Genomic DNA, 23,266 nt, shown 5'->3' with positions numbered 1-23,266 from the left:
ATTTATTTTAAACAAACATGAGCAAGCCAGAATTTCTGAGCCAGCTTTTTTAGGACTCTTGGGTGCAAGTTATGTGAAAATATTTATCTCTGTTGTATACTGTTTAACATCTTCCTTGGTTACTAATGGACTGGAAAGGACTTCATTGTCCTCAAGTGATACAACTACATCATCTTGCTGCTTTGCAAAGTCAGAGCAAAAATTTTTATGGGAATCTTCTGTCCTTTCTTTGTCATTATTAACTGTCTTGTGTTCTCTCTTTTGGAAAGGGCTTGTGCTCTCTGTTTTGGAAAGGGCTGGTGCCTGTCTTGGGATTTCTTATGTTCGTACTGAACTTTAAAGATCTCCTCTCTATTAGCCCATCACATTGTGGTCTTCTCTGTTCTCATTCCTACAGGTACAGTCCCCAGATCACAAGGAATGGAGAAAAAGCTCAGGCTGACAACCGTGAGGTTAAGATGAAAGGTCCAGAGCCAGTGATCAGCCAGATTATTGACAAGCTGAAACACATCAACCAGGTTTGTTGTAGACGTGCCAGCAGAGATGTCTCTGGAGTGGGTGGTTTCCAAATCAGTTTGGCCTCCCCCGCACTGTCTCTGGGCTCAGACATCCTGGTTGTCTCCATCTGCAGCAGCTCTGGGAGCCCTGTGCACAGCACCAGGCCTACAGGGCACACGTGGCTGTGTGGTGTGGTTCTGCATGGTGCAGCCTCCCAGGACTCAGACTGTGCCTGGATCATGCGTGGATGCATGGCCGCAGTACAAGAATGCTTCTGCTGGGCATCCATGCCCTTAGCAGTGAAGGTCCAGGAAAGATGGAGCTGATGGGGTGCCCTTGAGCATGATGTGCTGGCAGAGGGTCATGTAGCACGTATCTGATGTCCCCTCTGGTTCGAGGAGTTCCTTTTGGCATTACTCATGGCTGGCAATAAGGGTCACTTTTTTCATTGCTGTATCTCCCTGGGCATTCTCTCCCAGTCAGTAATGGGGCAAGTTACTGTTGGATGGGTAAATGGCAGAGCTGGATGAGATCCTTTCTGCTGGGAAGGAAGCTTCCTTCCCACTGGTTCAGACCTGGCATCCTTCCTGGGACAAACAGCATCTTGTCTCTACCCATTATGCCGTGCCAGGTTAGGCCTGTGAACAAGCCCTGCTGCTGCCAGGGAATTAGGTGGTAGCTCTGCAGAGCGTTCAGCTTGTGGCTGAACCTTCCCCAGCACTGCCTTAGGCCAGCAGAGCTGGGGTCTGCATCTGGACTCTGCTCTACCCTCTATGTCACTGAGTGTGGATGTCACAGTGACTCATAGGGATGTTTTTCATAGGCAGATAGCCTGGACTTGCTGCTTTGCCAGGACACAGCACTGGGACCTCACAGGATGAATCCTCAGGTGGTAATGTGTGGAGGCCCAGGGGCCTGCCACTAGGGCAGTTATGCCTCAACCTTGGAGGGACCAATGCAAACAGGCAGAAACACCCCTCTAGGTTATGGTGAGAAAAGCCTCCCTCCTTATGGGCCTTTGCAGCCACATGATAATATCTTTTAAGTTCTGTTACATTATTGGTTAGCTAGTTGTCACCCCTGTTCAGCCCCTGTTCACCATGTATGTACCCTTTCCAGATTGTTCTTCCCTCCTTTAACCCCCATTGGCTTAATTTTGCTGCAGTACTCCACCCGTTATCCTGTTGGTTCCCCCCGGTTCCTAGTTACCCCCCTGCACCACTTCCCTTTATCCCTATTGGCCCTTGACCCTCAGATCTGCCCCTTTTGTCTAGTATATAGCCCTGTGCCCTCGGCCCGATCCTGGTTCTCATCCCTGAACCTCTATTCTGCGTCCCTGGACCCCTTTGCTGTTCCTTGTTCGTGTCCCTGAATAAACAGTCTTTGGATAGCCAAATGAGAATCCGTCCCTTTGCCGTATCATCTGTGCCATTACAGTCCTGTGCTCTGGGCTTAGAGGTGCGAGTCGCTCTTTAGGACCGTGTTACTGCACGTGCGCTGTAACAGTACTGCGGTTAACACAGCTGAGCTGCCCCATCTCTCCTGAGAGAGCTCTTCCCAGTGGGGATCTTGTGAAGCTCTGGGCAGTGGTGGGTTCCTGGGGTTAAGCCCAGTTTTGCTTCCCAGCCGGGTGGGCTATGAGGGCGACTCTGTTTGGAGTTGCTGGCTAAGCAACTTTTCTGCTAACCTCTGCTTTCCTGCTCCGAGACTGCCAGGGACTGTTTTCACAGCCATTTCCGGTTTACCCTGCCCTCCGACACAGGCATGCCTCATTAGATGCTGTCTGGGAGCAGGATGCAGCGAGGGATTGGGGTCCCCAGGAGCACCCCACAATGCGGGAGCTGCCAAACAGTTCTCTTGTGGGTTTAACTGTCACAAAAACAGCCGCCCGGGGAAACCTGCTTTCATGACCCCTCCCATTAGCAGTTTCCCAAGCTGCTTATGGGTTATGGGTCTTAGACTCTTGCATACTGGGGTGTCACCTTTTAAAGATGAATAATTCCAAAGATGAAGGATTCTTCACCTCAAGGTACAGAGATATCTTCTCACTTCTTCACTGGCGCAGACTTCTCTATCTCTGTCCAAGCATCTTATGGGATTACTATCACTTAGTCCATCACAAATACCTTTGCTCAAATCCACACACAAATCTTAACAATTATCTCCCCAAATGCATATCTTTCCCATGATTTAAAGGGATAATTTCCATATAGAGTTAATTTCCATGGCTCAATAAGGATGGAATGACAAACTCCTCAACCCCCTGCCCTAATAGTCCTTTCACTCTCGCTCCACTGACTTCATGCTGTTTCTTCTCTATGTTCACTCTGTCCTTTTCTCTCTCAGGGAAGGGTTAGGCCTTGGAAGCTTCATGTTGCCAGGAAAGAGTTAAATCTGCCCAGAGTCTTTCTCTCTTTCACTGCAGCTGATGGTGTTAGATGTTCAAGGCTGCACTGGTGAGGGAAGGAAGAATTCCCACAGAAACATCAGAGATCAGAGCACCCAGACAGTCCAGAATAAAAAAACCCAGGCAAGATCATAAATGCCTTTTTTGCCCACCCCTTGGTGTATATCAGGGCGGCCTCAGCCTAAACAGGGCCCATAGCTCTTATCAGGGGCCCAGCAGAGATCTCTCCCTACTCTGGAGAAGTTTAGAGAAAGTAGTTGTTGTAAAGCAGCAATCTCTCCCCCCCCAACCCGGGAGCCAATGGGATCCATCTAGGCCTTGGCCCAGCTCCCCCCCAAAGGGGGGGGGAGCAGCAGGCCCAACCCAATGTTATCTGTCTGTCTCTCTGGCCAAAGGGAAAAAAGGCTGACCTGCAGGAAATCAGGTGTTTTTATATGGATACTTCTCAAAGTTGCAATTGACATTTTTAGTGGTCAAAACAGATGCCAATATTCCAACTAACCTTCTGATAGGTTCCTGTCCTTCCTAAAGCAATTCCCAGGTCCTGACCAGGAAATACATTCCACATTTCTCCATAACTTGAAACAAAACTGTGCCAACCCATGACACCCCCCCACTGGCTTGCAGTGTCAGGTTGGAATGCTGTGGGGGGAAAGTAAGCTGTTTTGGTTTGAACAGCATAAATATAAGAGCCTGAAAAATGTCAAACCCTCTTATAAAGCTGTGTTTGAGAAAGAGGAGGAACTGAGAATAAAATCAGGAGAAAAGGGGAAGTGATTAGTGCAAATTAGTTGCAAAGTTTGCCCAGAGAAGCTGTAACAGCCCTGTTCCTGGAAGTGTTCATGGCCAGGCTGGATGGGGCTTGGAGGAAACTGGTCTAAGGAAGGTGTCCCTACCTGTAGAAATTGCTTCCTCCTGCTGCTGAGGACTCCAGGACGGTGTAGATAAATGTAGACGAGAGATCTCTGAAGTTAGGTTTTAGAAGATGAGGTTTATTGTAACGGATGTGAGGCCTTGCTCTGAGCTGCCAGGCTGCAGCCCGTGGCAAGGCCTAGGAAGGTGGGGGAAGGGAGAGGTAGGGAGAGGAAATTCCAAGAGAGGAAAGTCCTCGGGAAAGGGTGCAAGCAAAGAGAGCAAAGAGCAAAGAGGCTGAGCCACCTTCGCAGCCCCCTGATAAGGGGTCTCGAGGTGGGCTGGAACAGGACTTGTGCCAATGGGGTTACAGATACCTGATACTTCAGGGGAGGGTTACAGGTGTGGGATGAACCATACATTGAGGGGTGAGACAGAACATTCCATTTGACCTGGGTCTGGCTGCAGGTAACCTTCAGATGGTCACATAACTGTTTTCCCATACATCCAGTATCTAATACATCTCAAACATCAAAACTTACTTTCAATTCTATCTCACCTACAGGTTTCACATTCTCAGAATATAGGCAATCATATTTATAGGGTTTTTTGGCTTCCTCCTCCCCAACACCTACCCATGGCAGTGTTAGGAAAATAAATCCATGAACACCAGAGGTTTATGTCCAAAAAGGAGACAGAGGAGACCTTTTACTTTATTTGAATAAAGGGAGAGGCCATGGGGCATTTCCCCTGGGGTCTCTCGGTTTTTCAGAGGACGCAGCCTCCTTTTTATCCTAATTTCCCGGCCGCATTTCCCTCTCTCTTTCCCCATTGGCTGAGGTACTTGAGAGGTACAGACTTCCCGAAATGCCTAAGATTCCCCTTTTAATGTATAACCCCCTGCAAATTTTTAATTTTTATGGGATTTATGGGTTTTCCCCATTGTTGCTTTCGTCTTTCAATATTCAGTTTCATTTACAAACAAACTTATGGTTTGTTTGTAAAGGCAAGTATCTTCTTTTCCATTCATCAATCAATAGAATCCTTCCCATTGTTTCTCTTATCTCTCAGTGCTAGTTTTATCTACCAGCAGACTCAGGGCTTCTTTGTAAAGACAAATCTCATTCCTCTCAATCCTTCCTCTTTTATTTTTAATAATTGTCTTTACAAACTTTTGTTGACTTAATTTTTTGTTGTTGGGTCTTTTTTTTTTTTTGGTTTTGCAATTATTTGCAGTGACATCAATTTCTGTCCTTTTGTAGCCATCTCTGGATCAGTAGGCATGGCTACTACCTGCATCCCTTTGATCACGTGTTGAATAAGTTGTACTAAGCAAGGGATCATGCATGGTGAAAAGATAAGAGTTGCTGCCATACATAAGAGGAAGAAAAGCATTTGTTTAACCCATAGTCCACCAGGTAACTACAAAAACATGTTCCATTCCTATCCTTTCCATGTTTGGACCAGTACATGAGCTAACTTTCTTAAAGTTAAAGGGTTTTGCTACTTCTTCTCCTAAGGTTAAAAAATTATTTTCCCACTTTTGACCCCAACCTAACTGGCAATATAAAGTTAAGATTATTAAGAGAAATATTCTAATAGTGTAATCTAATCTCCTAACCTAATTTTCACTTTCACATTGTCTTCTACACCACTTGTGGCGAGCGAAGGCACAGAAACAGCTTAACATAAAGAAAACAATGACAGCGAGGATTGGCCCCCAGTGACTGGAGATCTGAGAGGAGGGATGCCCACACAAACCATTTCAACAGGCTCTCTGTGGGTAGGCACACGAGGCTTCCCCCGATGTCGACGCACTGGCTACTGCTCCAGTCCACTCCTGCAGAGTGTCAGTCGTGGCTTCCCGTCCTTCTCTTCCAGCTGAGATGTCCAAATCTCCAGGGCCTCAGAGACCTTGACCTGAGTGTGGTGGATCCACCTGTGTTCTGCTGTCTTGATGGCTGTTTCTGTGGTCAGCAACACTTGGAAAGGTCCATGCCACTTAGCCACTAGTGGTGCTTCTTTCTACTCCTTAACTAGGACTTAATTTCTTGGTTGGATGTTGTGAACAGCAAAGTCCACAGGGTCTGTGCCAGCTGAGCTTCCTGTCAAAGAGATTTCACAAGAGACAGTATCCTGGCCACATATTGTTTTAAATATACATCACTTATCTCTACCCCCCCACTAGGCTGGGAATTGTAAGGGTAAGGAATTCCAAACATCAGTTCAAAGGGAGATAATTGAATATCTCCCCTGGGTCTAGCTCTTATCCTTGCTAAATCCAGTGGCAAGAGCCGTACCCATGGCATCTTAGTTTCTATTACTAGCTTCAAAAGGTGTTTCTTTATTTCTCTATTTATCCTCTCCACCTGGCCCAAACTCTGGGGATGCCAGGGGGTGTGGAGATTCAATCTTATCCCTAGAGCAGTCATAACTCCTTGAAGAATTTTTCCTGTAAAATGAGATCCCTTACCTGAGTCTATTGCTTCTACAATCCCATATTTTGGAATTATTGGTTTTAAAAATACTTTAATAACTGATCTTGTAGTTGCTGAAATGGCAGGAAATGCTTCTGGCCACCCTGTTAACTGACATACTATTACTAGAAGGTATTTAAACTTTGCCACTCGTGGCATTTCTGTAAAATCCACCTGGCATCTCTGGAAGGGATGTATAGCCCAAGGCCTCCCTCCCCTGGCAAGTTTCTTTGTAACTATTGTGATATATGACCTAAAGTTAATTCGTGTTAGGTAATGTGATATGTAATTAATTCACGGTGAAATGTAATGGTATGCAATATAAAATTGATCTGCGTTCGGTCTGATTTAAGATCTGTAGACCTAAAGTGTGTTTAGGGTTAACTAAGACTAAAAGCTGCATGGAGGGACACAAAAAAACTAAAAGAATGGAAAATGGGAGATGGTCGTGCTAACGATCGAACGATTTGGATAAGATCGATATCTTATCTGTTCCGGCCCGATTTAACATTTCCAAACCTTCTCCGGACCCAGCAATCATGGCATTGTTCCACTCTGAGAATCTATTCAACAGACCCCGGACCTGAACATGAATACCTAATGAAGCTACCACGGAGCAAGAGTTCTACAGTCGCTGTCCACTCTCAGCAAAAGACTGTATAAAAACCGGCAGTGCTGGAGACAATTTGTGAACAGAGGGGGTGGCGGATTGACAGAGTCTGTTTCTGCGTTCACCCAGTGCTGAAACCCCAGGGTTCGACGCTGTCCCTTTTAATTGTGGCTATTGGAGACTGAGTTTAAGTCTGAAAATAAAATTCTAAATTTTGATTTACTGAATTTGGCTTGTTCATTTATTACAATCTGGTGACCCCGACGTGATGGTCTGATTTTGGGACCCTCGGACCCCTGTCTCTGGCCAGGAGGCGCCCCGCTGATTTCAGCGGCCTGGCAGAGCCGGGAGACCTTGTGGAACCGATCTAAACACACGATGAACTTAAGCCAAAAAGCCACACTTAAAAGGTGGATAGGCGAGATCAGAGCTCTCAGGGAACTCGGGGAGGTCCAGGATACAGTGCTTCCACGGCCGCGGCGAAGATACAACTCGTAAAACTCTACGTGCACGAAGAATCCACGCAAGAAAAGGATCATAAGTATTGCGTGGTTGAGTGGGGGTGACTGAGCGTGTGAGTGAGACGTGATTTTATCACGAAGCGAGTGGGGACCCCAAGACCGCAGTTCCACTTCCCCGCGAGGGGTGTGGTCGGTCGCGGGGGAAGCAAAAGTTATGGGAGTAACAAACGCACCTCACACGTAAAACCCGAATCTCGGGGAGTTCGGGGGTCGGTCACAGGAATGCTGAAAGGGAAGGGTACGTCCTCAGGAGTTCCGGGACTGGTAAACCTTTCAGCCTAGGACCAGGGAAGGGTCCGGGAGAAAAAACAGGGAAAAGGGAGAGCTCGTCACCAGGGGAAAACCTAGGAGGGGCCGATCACCTTTAGGGTTAGTAGCCGGTGATACCATAGAATGGGGCAAAAGAAGAGTAAAGCCCAGGAGAAATCCACGGAGAAATCTGCAAAGGGAATAGCAAGGGACATTCCAGAGATTCCATTTGAAAGTCCTTTGGGATGGATATTAGAACATTGGGAAGAATGCCCTGCCTGGAAAAAGAAATCTAAAGAAAAAATGATACATTATTGCGTGGAGGTTTGGGGGGGAGGTTGAAGTATGGGATCATGTAATATGGCCTGTCTTCGGAACATTTGAGAAGTGGATTTGTAATGCTTTAGTCAGCTACGTAAAAATGAGAAAGAATAAGGAAGAATACGAATATGCAAGAATGTGGGAAAGAACGGATACTAAACTTTTTCCAGTGAGACTTAATAATCCCACTGGAACCTCAAGTGATAAATGGGAACCTTTAGATAATCTGCCTCTGCCATACCTCATGCCCCCCCCACAACCTGCATAGAACCCGGTTGCCCCTCCAGAACCCCCAGGGTCTGGGTTTCCACCTCTGCAGGGGGTCCCGGCACTGCCACTGCTGGCATCAGCGCCTCCTCCGGGACCATGGTTCCCGCAGACAGTGGTTCAGCCCCCGCTCTCTGGGCTCCCTTCCCTGCTAGAACCCACGCCAGTTCCCCAGCCTTCCTGGCAGGATGCCCAGCCTCCCACGCCCCAAGCCCCGCTCCTTGATTCCTCATCACCTGAATTAGAATTGGCCTCTTTACTCAGCCCTGCTGCACAGGCTTCTCAGAACCCACTAGAGGCCAGGCATACCCCACCCGCCAGGAGAACCAGGAGACAATTAAAAAGTTTAAATGAAGTGGAAAGTGAGAATGAGGGCGAAAGAAATAACCTTTTCCCTTTACGGGAAGTGCCCACTGCCCCAGGAATCATCGGATACGTAAACGTACCAATTAACACAAGTGATGTTAGAGCTTTCAAAAAGGAAATGGGTAAGCTTATGGATGATCCCTTAGGGGTATCAGAAAGATTGGACAAATTTTTAGGAACTAGCATATACTCATATGAGGACCTTACTGCAATCTTAAGGTCGTTATTTAACACCAAGGAAAGGGAAATGATAAGGCAAGCAGGAATGAGGGAGTGGGAATGCCGAAACCCCCAAAGCACCCCAGGGGACCGGAAATGGCCAAGCCAGGAACCCCGGTGGAACGCTCAGAGAGAAGAAGGTAGGAGAAGTATGATTGATATGAGGAACATAGTAATTCAAGGCATCAGGGAGGCGGTGCCTAGGGGACAAAACCTGAGTAAAGTATTTGGGGAATGCCAAGGGAAGGAGGAAACCCCTACTGAATGGTTAGAAAGACTGAGAAAAAGCCTTCAGGTATACTCCGGGACAGACCCTGATTCCCCTGTTGGGGAAGTTTTATTAAAAACCCAATTTGTGGCAAAATCATGGGACGATATACGGAGGAAACTAGAAAAAATCGAGGGTTGGCAGGAAAAGGGTTTGCAGGAATTGTTGAGGGAAGCTCAAAAAGTATACATGAGGAGAGATGAGGAGAAACAGAAAATACAGGCAAAGGTATTGGTAGCAGCAGTAAGGGAAGCTCAAAAACAGGACCGTCCTCAAGACCTAGGGAAAACATTAAAAAGGGCCCCACAGAAAAAGCCTGCACCCCCTCAGAAGAGGACCCCTAATAATCAAGACAAAGGACCTGGGTGTTTCTATTGTAAGAAGAGGGGCCACCTGAAAAGGGACTGCAAAAAGAGAATGAGGGATGAAAAAATGTTCCAAGAAGATTAGGGATGTCGAGGGCTTTTTATTTTGGGGTCCATAACATCTAAACAGCCCGTGGTAAAACTTAAAATAGGACCCAGAGAGAAGGAGATGGACTTCCTGGTGGACTCTGGGGCTGAAAAAAGTACATTTAAACAATTGCCCCCAGGGTGTAAAATCAGTAAGGATTCTATGGTGGTCATAGGGGCAAAGGGGGAACCCTTTTAAGTTCCCATAGTCAAAAATGTAGAAATTGAATCTGAAAATAAGATTTGCTTAGGAGATATGCTATTAGTTGAAGAAGCCAATTATAACCTATTGGGCCAAGATCTGATGGTTGCATTGGGTATTAATTTAATAGTGAAAGATACCAGATTAATAGGGAGTTTATATAAATTGACTCTCGAGGATGAGAAGGAAATTAACCAAAAGGTGTGACACACTGGAAGGGAGGCGGGGAAACTGCACATGGAACCAATTTCAATTGAAATTGAAAGACCAGAGGACCCCATAAGGGTGAAGCAATACCCTATCTCCCTAGAAGGGAGGCGAGGATTAAAGCCTATAATAGAGGATTTAATAGCAAAAGGGATCCTAGGACCCTGTATGTCTCGGCATAACACCCCTATCCTAGCAATAAGGAAAACAGATGGGAGCTATCGATTAGTTCAGGACTTAAGAGCTGTAAATGAGAGAACAAAGACACAGTTCCCTGTGGTAGCAAACCCATACACTCTTTTGAACTGGGTCTCCCCAGAGGATATATGGTATAGTGTAATAGACCTAAAGGGTGCTTTTTGGACTTGCCCATTAGCAGAAGGGAGTCGAGACTATTTCGCTTTTCAGTGGGAAGACCCAGACACAAATAGAAAACAACAGCTAAGATGGGCTTCCCTTCCCCAGGGGTTTGTTGACTCACCTAACCTGTTTGGACAAGCCCTGGAACAGCTACTGAGCCAATTTTCCCCAAGGGAGGGGACCAAGATCCTGCAATACATAGATGACCTGCTAATTGCAGGACAAGAGGAGGGGAATGTGAAAGCTTGCACCATATCGTTACTAAATTTTTTGGGAGAAAAGGGACTGAACGTCTCAAAGTCTAAACTTCAGTTTGCAGAGCCTGAGGTAAAGTACTTGGGACATTGGATTACAAAAGGGAGAAAAAGATTAGACCCAGAGAGGGTGGCCGGCATAATAGAATTACCTCCCCCGAGAAACAAGAGACAAGTGAGACAGCTGCTGGGGCTCCTCAGATATTGCTGACAGTGGATAGAGGGCTATAGTGAAAAGGTGAAATTCTTATATGAGAAACTAACCACAGACCAGCTGAAATGGACTGAGCAAGACGATAGAGAGTTAAGGCATTTAAAGGAAGCTTTAATTGCAGCCCCTGTCCTAAGCCTCCCAGATGTGAGAAAGAAGTTCCAGTTGTTCATAGATGTGAGCAACCACACAGCCCATGGAGTCTTAACCCAAGATTGGGCAGGGGACAAAAAACCTGTAGGTTATATCTCTAAATTGCTAGATCCAGTAAGCAGGGGATGGCCCACATGCCTACAGGCAATTGTGGCAGTAGCCCTGCTAGTGGAAGAAGCTAAGAAGATTACCTTTGGGGCCCTGTTAGTAGTATATACTCTCCATAATGTAAGAACTATCCTACAGCAAAAGGCAGATAAGTGGCTTAGAGATGCTAGACTTTTAAAATACGAGGCCATACTCATCCACGCACCTGAATTAGAACTAAGAACAACCACAGCCAAAAACCCAGCCGAGTTCCTCTTTGGAGAAGCATCAGAAGGGCCCACCCACAACTGCTCTGAAATGATAGAACTCCAAACAAAAATTAGGGCAGATTTAGAAGATGAGGAACTGGAGGAGGGGGAAAAATGGTTTGTGGATGGATCAGCCCGAGTTTTGGAAGGGAAAAGAAAGTCAGGTTATGCTGTCATAGATGGAAAACCAGGAAAAGTAGTTGAATCTGGCCCCTTAAGTGCATCCTGGTCAGCACAAGCATGTGAACTATATGCAGTCCTGAGGGCTCTAAAAGGATTAAAAGGAAAAGCAGGGAACATTTACACAGATTCAAAATATGCTTTTGGAGTGGTACACACATTTGGAAAAATTTGGGAAGAAAGGGGATTAATGAATACATGAGGGAAAAGCCTAGTACATGAAAATTTAATAAGACAAATTTTAGAGGCTATAAGAGAGCCGAAAGCCATCACTGTAGTATATGTAAAAGGGCATCAGGTGGGGATGCAGTTCAGAACAAGAGGAAACAATCTAGCAGATCAGGAGGCAAGAAGGGCAGCGCTCCTTACCCTAAATGCTCCAGAAACCCTAGAGGGTGAACCCCAGGAATTCCCTCCCTGTCCTTCTGAAAAAGAGATAGAGGAATTCAAGAGAATAGGAGGAATACTAGAAGATGGGAAGTGAAAACTACCAGATAGTAGAGAATTAATACCAAAGGCCTATGCCAGAAAAATCTTAAAAAGGGTACATTTGCAGACCCACTGGGGAACCCAGGCCCTGGCTGAGCAATTCTTAAAGTTCTTTGGGTGTAAAGGAATCTATGAACTAGCAAAACAGGAGGTCCAGGGATGTATGATATGTCAAAAGATAAATAAATCTAGGACTAGGCAGGTATCCCAAGGGGGACGTTCTTTGGCCTATCGCCCCTTCGGGAGGATCCAAGTGGATTTTACTGACTTACCAAAAATTGGGAGGCATAGATACCTATTAGTGTTAGTAGATCAATTAACCCACTGGGTAGAAGCATTCCCTAGTCCTCGGGCCACCGCTCAAGTGGTTGCTAAGAAACTACTGGAGGAAATAATACCAAGATATGGAATCCCAGACTCCATAGATTCAGATCAGGGGACGCACTTCACCTCCAAAATCATAAAACATTTGGCAAATGCCTTAGGAATTCGGTGGGAATACCATACGCCCTGGCACCCCCAGAGTTCAGGACACGTAGAAAGGATGAATCAAACATTGAAAGCCCAAATATCAAAACTTATGCTTGAGACCAAAATGTCATGGGTGAAGTACCTCCCCCTTGCACTTTTGAACATCAGGACTCAACCCCACTCAGGATCAGGGTTATCCCCTTTTGAGATGCTATATGGAATGCCATACAAACATGGAATGCCAGTGGGACACCCTTGAGTTGAGGATTGTCAAATACAATCTTATTTTGTATCAATTAATAAAAATTTACAGGAACTTCGAAAACGTGGACTAATATTACAGAGTACACCCTTAGGATTTGCCATCCATAAGATCTAACCGGGAGACAAGGTGTTAATCAAGACATGGAAAGAAGCACCGCTGACTCCTCACTGGGAGGGACCTTTCCTCGTCCTCTTGACCACGGACACTGCAGTAAGAACCGCGGAAAAAGGCTGGACACACTCTTCCCGAGTAAAAAGGGTCGAGCTGCAAGACAACATTCCGGAGTGGAGAATAACCTCTTCACTGGGAGACCTGAAGCTGAAAATTCACCGACAGACTCAATGACCAGCCAGTATTCAATAAGTTGTATCCAAGTGGGGTGTACCTGTCATCCTTTTGTTCATTTTAAGTGTGCTCATTGTAAAGAGATTTGGGTAGCCCATTGTTACAGAGGGATCAGACCTTAGAGCCTGTGTGAAAATTGCTTAGAGGAGGAAAGGCGGCTCACAGACCTTTTTCTATTTGTTGCCACTGAAGCAGGTATATTGGAATTGGATTCCCCAGGGTGGTTCCATTTATTCACAAACGGGTTGAGGGGGAAGCTAAATACCAAGGCCGAGCCTCTGGCAATTGAGTGTAGGAGGACAGTAAAAGTACCCTGTATAGCAGACCAAATAAAATTGGCCAGGTGGGGCATGTACAAGAGGTGATATGCTAACAGGACAGACTATGGAGGCCCAGAAGAATACCCTTGCTGCCGAGAAGATGGTTTACCTCGCCACGGGTGGCACCCCGGTGGGCAGAGGCAAAGGCAGAGGGGTACACCTATGGGTAATCCTGGTGATTCTGAGCCTAGTCGTGTACCACATGAATGGTCTCCCCAACCCTAAGGGACAAATGGGGCAGGAAAAGGAGTGCCTGAAAGAGACTCAGCAAGAGCCTACCTGGGGCCAAGATATAGCTTTCTGGGGACATTTTATTTGCCCAGAAATCCAACAGAGGGGCCTTTGCACCCACAATGAAAGTTGGTTCAGAGTATGTAAATTAAAAGAAAAAAACATATACCATGACCCAGTGGCAATGTCTAGAAAAAGGAGGGATATAAGTAGCCTGCCCATAATCCCCATATGTGAAAAGTGTAATAAAACAGTGTGGGTTTGGGGTAAGAAAGAATCCACCTTTGTAGCATATTTTCAGGTAAACAAACTGTGCTATGACCAGAATAAATTGGGGATGTGTACGCTGAATGGAAAAACCTATTGGGTAGGACAGAATGAAAAACTTAAGACAGCTTCCCTAAGCAGTGAGCCCATCATCCTAGATCTGTTAAGTGAGAACGATGAAAGAGTTTGCTTAAAGTTAGAAAGGACCTTCTGCTTCTCCAAAAATGAGGAAGGGATGGACCCAGAAAGCAAAATACAGAAAGTGGCCCAAGAATTAAAAAGACAGGAGCTGGAAGCAAAAAGAAAGAGGATGGAGCAAGAAAGAATGAGGTCACTCAGTGAACAATACGAACAGTTAGAAAGGCAATCTAGTGATTGGGGTTTGCCAGCCTCTAGTAAAAATCTTTTTATAGAATTAGTGCAGGAAATTGCCATGGAATTAGGACTGTCAAATTGCTGTATTTGTGGGGGACTGAAATCAGCTGAGAAATGGCCCTGGAAAGGTGAGGGTTTAGCTCCAGAACAATTTCTAAAATGGGACAATCAAATAATAAAAACGATGTCACGACCTGAGGGGTGGACCTTAGACAAAAGGATAATAGGGACCATATGCATTAGTAGAGAAGGGAATAAGTACACCGAGATAGTGGGATATACTCCTTGTATATCCAGTCTGGCTGTCAACTCTAATAATAAGACTAAGGTCTGGCAGCCTGAGCCACCTGCTGGATACTGGAGCAAAAAGAAAGAAAAAGGGTGTGACTGGATTAATGAAATTGAGCTATGTTGGAATGAACTAGCTGGGGCCAACCCTTATTGATCATTAGGGAACCTAAAAGAGTTTTGGGAAATGCCGGAAAGCACAGAAATTAAATGGAAAGCCCCAAGTGGAATATATTGGATATGTGGGAAAAAGGCCTGTAGTGAACTACCCCGCAAGTGGAAAGGATCCTGCACTCTGGGGATGATCAGACCCTCCTTTTTCACGCTACCCCGATCCGAAAGCAATCTACTAGGTGCTCCGTTATATGAGACACTAAACAGAAAAAGAAGGGAAATAAAAAGAGAACTTCCAAATGCAGGGGGAAGTCAGAAATGGGGAAGTGAGGAATGGCCAGCTGAACGAATAATAGAATACTACGGTCCTGCAACCTGGGCCCAGGATGGAAGTTGGGGTTACAGAACTCCAGTTTCTTTACTAAACAGGTTAATCAGATTGCAGGCCATAGTAGAAATAGTCTCAAACCACACCTCAGATGCCTTAGAGCTATTAGCCCAGCAGCACTCACAAATGAGGACTTTTGTGTATCAAAATAGAATTGCTTTAGACTAACTGTTAGCAGAAGAAGGAGGAGTATGTGGGAAATTCAATGATTCAGAATGTTGCATAGAGATAAATGATTACGTAGAAACTATCAGAGGTTTAGCAGCTGAATTAAAGAAAGTAGCACATGTACCCGTTCAAAAATGGAATTCAATCCTCCAGGCCTCCTGGTGGGATCAATTGTTTGGGACAGGGGCTTGGTGGAAGAAAGTGGGGTTCTTCATTCTATGTTCAGCAGCAGGAGTTATCTTCCTACCATGCCTAATACCATGTTTCATTCATCTCGTACACACAGTAGTTCAAGGAATGCAAATCGCAGTGTTGCCCACAGATCCCGAGTTAGCCTCAGGGGGGTTTAGCAAGAACAGTAAAGTATCAAAAATCATGAAGTTAAATGAGGAAACAAGCAGGGCAGCAGAAGTTCTAGCAAGGTTTGAGGCTCAAGTACAGGAAGGAGATGAGGGTAAATCATATTGGAGTGAACCCGAAGAAGAGTGGGAGTGTCGGGGGCTTACCCCAACATTGAGGTGGTTTCAGGGTCCTTGCTCCTCTGCACAGCTCCGAGCCGAGCCGAAGGAAGAGACGGAGTTCTCAGGTTTAGATTTTTCAAGGTTGCATACTTCGTTTATTGTTTCTTATCTTACAATTTTCTCGGAGTCCGACAAGATGTTCGCAGCTGCATGGATTCCTCACGTCTCCCCCCGAGCTGGGCTGTCCTTATCTTTTATACTAATTACTACGTATTTCTTATTTACTATTTCTTACCAATGTCTATCACTATTACTAAAAAGGTCATCTTTACTTTGACCCAATCCTCACTAACTACTTTGTGCCACGTCAATGCAGCAATGGAGTGAGGGAAGAAGAAGGAGAAGGAGAAGGAGAAGGAGAAGGAGAAGGAGAAGGAGAAGGAGAAGGAGAAGGAGAAGGAGAAGGAGAAGGAGAAGGAGAAGGAGAAGGAGAAGGAGAAGGAGAAGGAGAAGGAGAAGGAGAAGGAGAAGGAGAAGGAGAAGGAGAAGGAGAAGGAGAAGGAGACAACGCCCCAGATTCTCCATCTTGTCCCCATTCACTTCAATGCTAGGAACCTAAAACTATTATTTTCTCATTCTGTGATAAGCTAAACTACCATTTCTCACATTCTTGTGGCATGTAAACCTTCTCTCAGTGTAGGAAGTTTTTCCCATGGACTGAAATCAAAGCCAGTGTCTCTCTGAGCTCTGGGCTGGGGTCCCAGACCCCCCTGCCCAGGTCCCTGACCCTCCAGGGCAACCAAAGGAATGCCCTGGACTCCAACATGGGAGGACTATAAAGATGATGTTTAGAGAATAAGAAGTCTTTTTGCGTTTGATAACATTCTTGTTAAGAGGCTTTTTAGTCAAAAGAAAAAAAAAGGCAATAACAGGAACACGAATTAAATGTGTTTATATAGAAGGGGAGGGATTGTGATATATGACCTAAATTTAATTCGTGTTAGGTAATGTGATATGTAATTAATTCACGGTGAAATGTAATGGTATGCAATATAAAATTGATCTGTGTTCGGTCTGATTTAAGATCTGTAAACCTAAAGTGTGTTTAGGGTTAACTAAGACTAAAAGCTGCACAGAGGGACACGAGGGTTGGGGGAAAGAAAGAATTTCTGCCGGGAACCGCTTCAGGATAACCAAACAAAAAAAACTAAAAGAATGGAAAATGGGAGATGGGCGCGCTAACGATCGAACAATTTGGATAAGATCGGTATCTTATCTGTTCCGGCCCGATTTAACATTTCCAAACCTTCTCCGGACCCAGCAATCATGGCATTGTTCCACTCTGAGAATCTATTCAACAGACCCCGGACCTGAACATGAATACCTAATGAAGCTACCATGGAGCAAGAGTTCTACGGTCGCTGTCCACTCTCAGCGAAAGACTGTATAAAAACCGGCAGTGCTGGAGACAATTTGTGAACAGAGGGGGTGGCGGATAGACAGAGTCTGTTTCTGCGTTCACCCAGTGCCGAAACCCCGGGGTTCGACGCTGTCCCTTTTAATTGAGGCTATTGGAGACTGAGTTTAAGTCTGAAAATAAAATTCTAAATTTTGATTTACTGAATTTGGCTTGTCGATTTATTGCACTCTGTTATTGGTTTTAGCACAAATCAAACAACCTTCAATAGCTCGCTTTGCCAGGGTAAAAAGACCCACAGCAGCATACATTTTGAGGAAAGCTTCTGCCAGTCCTCGAGAGCCCCAATGGCTCCCTTCATGGAGTTGTTTTAATAACTGTAAGGCCAGAGCTTTTGGTACCCACTGTTTACTATCCTTGTAAACCAATTACCCCATTTTTCCTCTGCCCCACTCTTTTTAATTATCTCAAGTTCTTCTGGTGAAAAAGACAGTTTCTCTGGCAGTGATGCAGTTACTGGGAGCAAGGGGAGGATCTTAGAGATTTCAGCCAACAATGCAGCTTTTTGAGCTTCTTCATCAGCCAGTCGGTTTCCTATTGCCTCCTCTGAGTACCCTGTTTGGTGCCCTTTAATGTGTATTATTGCTACCTTTTTTGGTAAGTTCACCACCTCTTGTAGGTGGGAGATTAATTTCTCATGAACTAACTTCTTTCCCCTGCAGGTTAATAAACCTCTTTCTTCCCATAGTTTCCCGAATGCATGTATCACCCCATATGCATATTTAGAGTCAGTAAAAACATTCACTGTCTTATCCCGGTATAATTCACAGGCTCTCACAAGCGCATACAGCTCTGCTGTCTGAGCTGACCAGGTGGATGGTAACCTCCCCCCTTCCTTTAGTTGCTTTCCATTCACAATAGAGTATCTTGTAAATCGTTTCCCTTCTACCCCCTTTGAAGACCCATCAATAAACACATTTTCTCCCTCAGGCCATGGAGTATCTCGTAAATCTTTTCTAGCCTGGGTCTGGAGAACTAATACCTGAATGCAGTCATGGGTTTCTACCTCCCCCTCTTCTTCAGGGCCGTTCAAACAAGAGGCTGGGTTAAACCCTCCCCCACTTTTAAATTCTAAATCCTCCTGTTCCATTAAGCAAGATTCATACTGTAATAACTGAGCACTCATCATCCATTTAGAGGCTCTCTCAGTTAACAAAGCTTTAATCTGGTGTGAAACTTTAATAATCAGATAACCTCCCCTTGTCAGCTTTCGAGCCTCAGCCACCATCAGAGCTGTAGCTGCACAGTTTTGCAGACAATGGGGCCAACCCCCGGCCACCGGGTCTAAGAGTTTTGAAAAATAAGCAACAGGCCTCCGTGTCCCCCCATGCTCTTGCACTAAAATTCCTTTACAATGACCCTGTTTAACATCCACATATAGTTCAAATTCCTTTTCTGTATCTGGAAGAGCAAAGACTGGGGCATTACCTAATTTGTCCTTTAATTTTTTTAAAGCTTTGCTCTCCCTCTGGTGTCCATACCACGACATTAGGACTGTCTTGGGTTAAAAGGTCATATAAAGGTCTGGCCACAACAGAAAAATCTTCAATCCATACTCTACAGTACCCCACCAACCCTAAAAACTGCCGTAACTCCTTTTTTGTCTTGGGTAATTGTACTTGTAAAATCCCTTGTATTCTTTCCAGATCAATACACTGCAACCCCCCAATCAAAATATGTCCTAAATATTTGACCTTTTTTTTCTACTAACTGCACCTTTTTTTCAGACACTCCAAGTCCTTTCATAGCAAGAAAATTAAGCAGCTGTACAGTAGTGTCCTCAACCACCTTTTCCTGCTCCCCTGATAAAAGCAAGTCATTAACATATTGCAACAACCGAACTCCTGAGGGTGGAGTAAATTCTCTTCATATTTTCTGCAACGCTTGCCCAAACAGAACCGGCGACTCAGTGTAACCTTGAGGTAAAACTGCCCATGTCAATTGTTGTTTTACCATTTTCCCTCCTTCTTCATGTTCCCACTCAAAGGCAAAATACTGTTGTCCTGGTTTGGGACAAATTTGGGAGAAAACCCCTGTATAGGATCCCTCTAAGGAAGCAAACCCACGTGGCCCCTCCCTCCAACCGGTCCGGAAAAAAACCAAAACCCTCTTTGGAGAAAAGTGGAAAAAACTATTTTACTAAACAAATGAAGTGCATACAAGTATAAAGAATGAATAATATGAAACAATAAAACCTCTCCTTCTGAAGTGAGATGGCAAACTGAGAAAGTCCTTGCCGTGGGTGTAGCTCGGCTCTCTCTCAGCGTCTCCAGTCCCAGTCCCTCCGGCGCTGCTGGAAAATGCCGAGATCCAGGCCCCGGTGGGCCGCAGGTGCAGCCCCCAGTGCTCCCCTGGGTTTTCAGTCCAGAGCAGGTTTAAACAGTTCCAAGGAAAAGGAAAAAAAAACAGTCCAGGGAAATTCTCTGCCCTAGCTAGCTGAAACTAACTAAAAGCAAAGGAAAAAAAAAATCTCTGTCCTGCAGTCTCTCCAAGCCTCCGCCAGACACACCGTCCGCAGAAGAATGTGGAGGAGTCAGGTAGTTTTCTCAAAACAAACTCCGCGCTTCTCCTTGCTCTTAGAACCAGTCTTAAAGGCACAGGACTCAATATACAGCACAAACAGAACAGACGATTGGGGATACAGGCATCATAAAGTTACCCTAGGACAACTGTTTACTATCTTCTGTAATAGGACACCCCCAGAAAGCATCCTTTAAGTCTAGTACTGAATAATACTGGTGTGAAGAAGGGATCTGATTCAGGATTGTATAGGGTTCCGGAACTGTGGGATGCCTTGCTTTGACAATTTCATTTATTATTCTTAAATCCTGCACCATTCTGTAGGTTCCATCTGGTTTCTTAACTGGTAGGATAGGGGTGTTATAGGGAGACATACAGGGCTCCAAAAGACCTGCTTTTAGCAGGGACTCAATGACAGGCTGTAACCCCTTCCTTCCTTCCCTTGCAAGAGGGTATTGCTTTATAGACACTATTTGTCCTGGTTGTTTCAAAGTAATTTGGAGGGGCTCTATGTCTAGTTTTCTGTATTTTCCTGGGGCTGCCCACACTTCCGGATTTATTTCAGCATAAGCCTTCTCAGACATTTCACACAAAGATATCACAGTGTTGGACTCTGTGTCATTTTTTAAAATATGAATTTGCATTCCCACTTTAGCCATCAAATCCCTTCCCAGCAAATTACAATCACAATTAGGAACAAACAGGAATTTGTGTATTTCAAACCTGTCCCCCACATCTATTAATAACGGTTGAATAAAATACACTTGCTCATCTTTTCCACTCACTCCTTGAATGACTAATGATCTTTTTGATAATTCCCCCCCTTAGGTATAAAATTTAAAGTGGATCGAGAGGCCCCTGTATCTACCAGAAAACACACCTCCTCTCAATCTGGACCCACCTTAAAAGTTATCAAGGGGTCCTGAGTGGAGGGTCCTTGATAGAATGGGAGCCCTTGACACCCTTAACAATCCATTTCCATTATCCTCTGGACTTCCTCCTCCTGAGGGTCCAGCTGTTTCTGCGGACACTCCCTTTTCCAATGCCCTTCTGCCCGGCAGATAGCACATTGGTTCCTTCCCAACTGCTGTTTGGGTCGGCTCTCCCCTGCTGAGGAGGGAATGCCTCTGCCACTTCCCTGTGACCAACCCTGTCCCCTCTGTCCCGGGGGACCCCTTGGACCCTGTTGTTTATTTTTCCATGGCTGCAAAAACTCTGCCATCATCTTTGCCTTAGCCTTTACCTTTACCTTTTCCTCATCCCTCCTTACATATATCTGCTGTGTTTTTCTAACTAGTTCCTCTAGATGCTTGTTCTGCCTCTCTTCATCTTTCTGTACCCCTTTCCGTATGTCAGGCCAGGCCTTTGTAACAAATTGTACCTTCAACAGTGTGTCAAAGGCTGGTCCCTCTGGATCCATCCCCCCGTGTTTCCGCAAGGCCTCGCTAATCCTCTCTAACCAATGAGAGGGGCTTTCATGTTTCTCCTGTTCCAAGGACAAAACCTTAGCTATGTTGTTAGTTCTGGGAACTGCTCATTTAATTGCCCTAATCAAATAAGCATGGTAATCGCGGAGGCGAGCCAAACTGGTCTCCTCATTTGGGTTCCACTGGGGGTCCACCTGGGGGATGGCATCATCCACTGTAGGTACATTAGGTCCAGCCCCCCCTGCTGCTTGTGGATGTTCATCCTCCCACAGCTGCCGAGCTTTCTGCAAAATCATTTGTTTCTCTGATGACCCAAATAAAATCCCCAGGAGAAAATCCCAATCCTTCCATGTATAATCTGCATTTCCCAAATATTCTTCTATCTTTTCCCCCCACTCCTATGGGATCATCCAAGTATGGGGGTAATTCTTTTTTCAACCCCCTTATATCCTGGGTAGTAAGTGGTACAATTACAAACCCAAAGCCTCCCCCCTGACCCCCCCAAAGGAACTTGGCAGAGTGGCATCTGATGTACCCCTGTCTCTTGGGTCCGGGGGGCTTCTGATGTGCTGAATTGTTTTTCTCTTCTAGTTCTACATGGTGGTATGATAGGCTGCTCCCTTCCCCCTACACCATTATTATTCTCAGGTGGGGCTGTAGGAACAACATTCCCCTGATCCCTTTGCTCTGGGAGTTGAGGATACAGGGGACCTGCAGCTGGTCCTGGTTCAGCTGGCAACACTGGAGGACAAGGTGGGGGAAGGTACTGAAGAACATCCCAATTCTCATCAGTTCCCCCTTCCTCCCTTTTTTCCTCTTCTCCCTTTTTCTTTAACACATCGATTTCTTTTGTTGCTTGTCTAAACCATATCAATCCACATTCCCTTTCAATCCATCCTTTCCAATTCTCCTCTAAATACTTCAACAAAATTCTACACAAACAAATCCTATCTGTTCCATAAGGTGGCCACATAAGCCCCTTTGGCAACTTATACTCCAGCCACACAAAATAACAATATTTTACTATCATTTCCATAGTTACCTCTGGGTGAATGCATAGTCTGTCCCAAGACCTCAGCATTCTCCCCAAGGGACTCTCTGGGGGTATTATGGGATCGTCATCCTTTCTGCCGGGGCCCCTTCCCGGCTTTACCCTGGCAACGCTCCATGGGTGCTGTGTTTCACCTGTGCTACCCTCCATGGGTGCCCTCCCAGGGTTGCTCCCCGAAGATCCCATTTTACTCACCAGTGAGATTTTCAGTGGTCCTTCCCTGCGGACTCTTCACGGACCCCCCTGGTCCGCCACTCGTCTGTCTCCTGGACAGTCTCGGGAACCCAATCGATCCCCCGGTGCCGGCTGCCACCAAGGGGAGCTGATCACCGAAACTGGGTGAGGCACGCCTTCAGCTCCACTCGCTGCCCGCCGCCCCGGACGGTGGAAATATCCTGGACAAGAGCCCCCAAATTGTTAGGAAAATTAATCCACAAACACCAGAGGTTTATGTCCAAAAAGGAGACAGAGGAGTCCTTTTACTTTATTCGAATAAAGGGAGAGGCCATGGGGCATTTCCCCTGGGGTCTCTCAGTTTTTCGGAGGACGCAGCCTCCTTTTTATCCTAATTTCCCGGCCACGTTTCCCTCTCTCTTTCCCCATTGGTGAGGTACTTGAGAGGTACAGACTTCCCGAAATGCCTAAGATTCCCCTTTTAATGTATAACCCCCCACTAATTTTTAATTTTTATGGGATTTATGGGTTTTCCCCATTGTTGCTTTCATCTTTATATATTCAATTTCATTTACAAACAAACTTATGATTTGTTTGTAAAGGCAAGTATCTTCTTTTCCATTCATCAATCCGTAGAATCCTTCCCACTGTTTCTCTTATGTCTCAGTGCTAGTTTTATCTACTAGCAGACCCAGGGCTTCTTTGTAAAGACAAATCTCATTCCTCTCAGCAGGGCATTGGAACTACATGATCTGTAAGATGTCTTCCCACCCAAACCAATCTGTAATTCTATGATATGATTCTATTCCTGGGGAGGGTCTGTAGTCTATGGTCAGTAGCTTATATACCAGGAAAGTAACTGTGGAGGTTACTTCAATTTGGGATTTTGGGGTGTCAGAGATTACCATCACACTTATTTTCTTGGCTGAAGGAAGTTTTGAGCTCTCTTTCACATCTGGAATGCATCTTGATTGCCAAAGAGTATTAAATGTGGAAGGAACAGCA

General features: G+C 45.4%; 1 protein-coding gene across 1 annotated transcript in view; it reads left to right on the top strand.

Moving 5' to 3' along the window:
• Positions 1 to 23,266, top strand: part of GPC3 (glypican 3) — a 166,651-nt gene that overhangs the window by 75,430 nt on the left and 67,955 nt on the right. The window contains 1 exon segment of the mRNA XM_040089155.1: positions 398 to 518. Within this exon segment, the coding sequence (XP_039945089.1) occupies positions 398 to 518 (121 nt within the window).

The sequence above is a fragment of the Hirundo rustica genome, chromosome W, assembly GCF_015227805.2.
Source record: "Hirundo rustica isolate bHirRus1 chromosome W, bHirRus1.pri.v3, whole genome shotgun sequence".
Classification (NCBI taxonomy): domain Eukaryota; kingdom Metazoa; phylum Chordata; class Aves; order Passeriformes; family Hirundinidae; genus Hirundo; species Hirundo rustica.
Note: the sequence above shows the minus strand (reverse complement) of the source record. Positions and strands in the feature narration are given on the sequence as shown.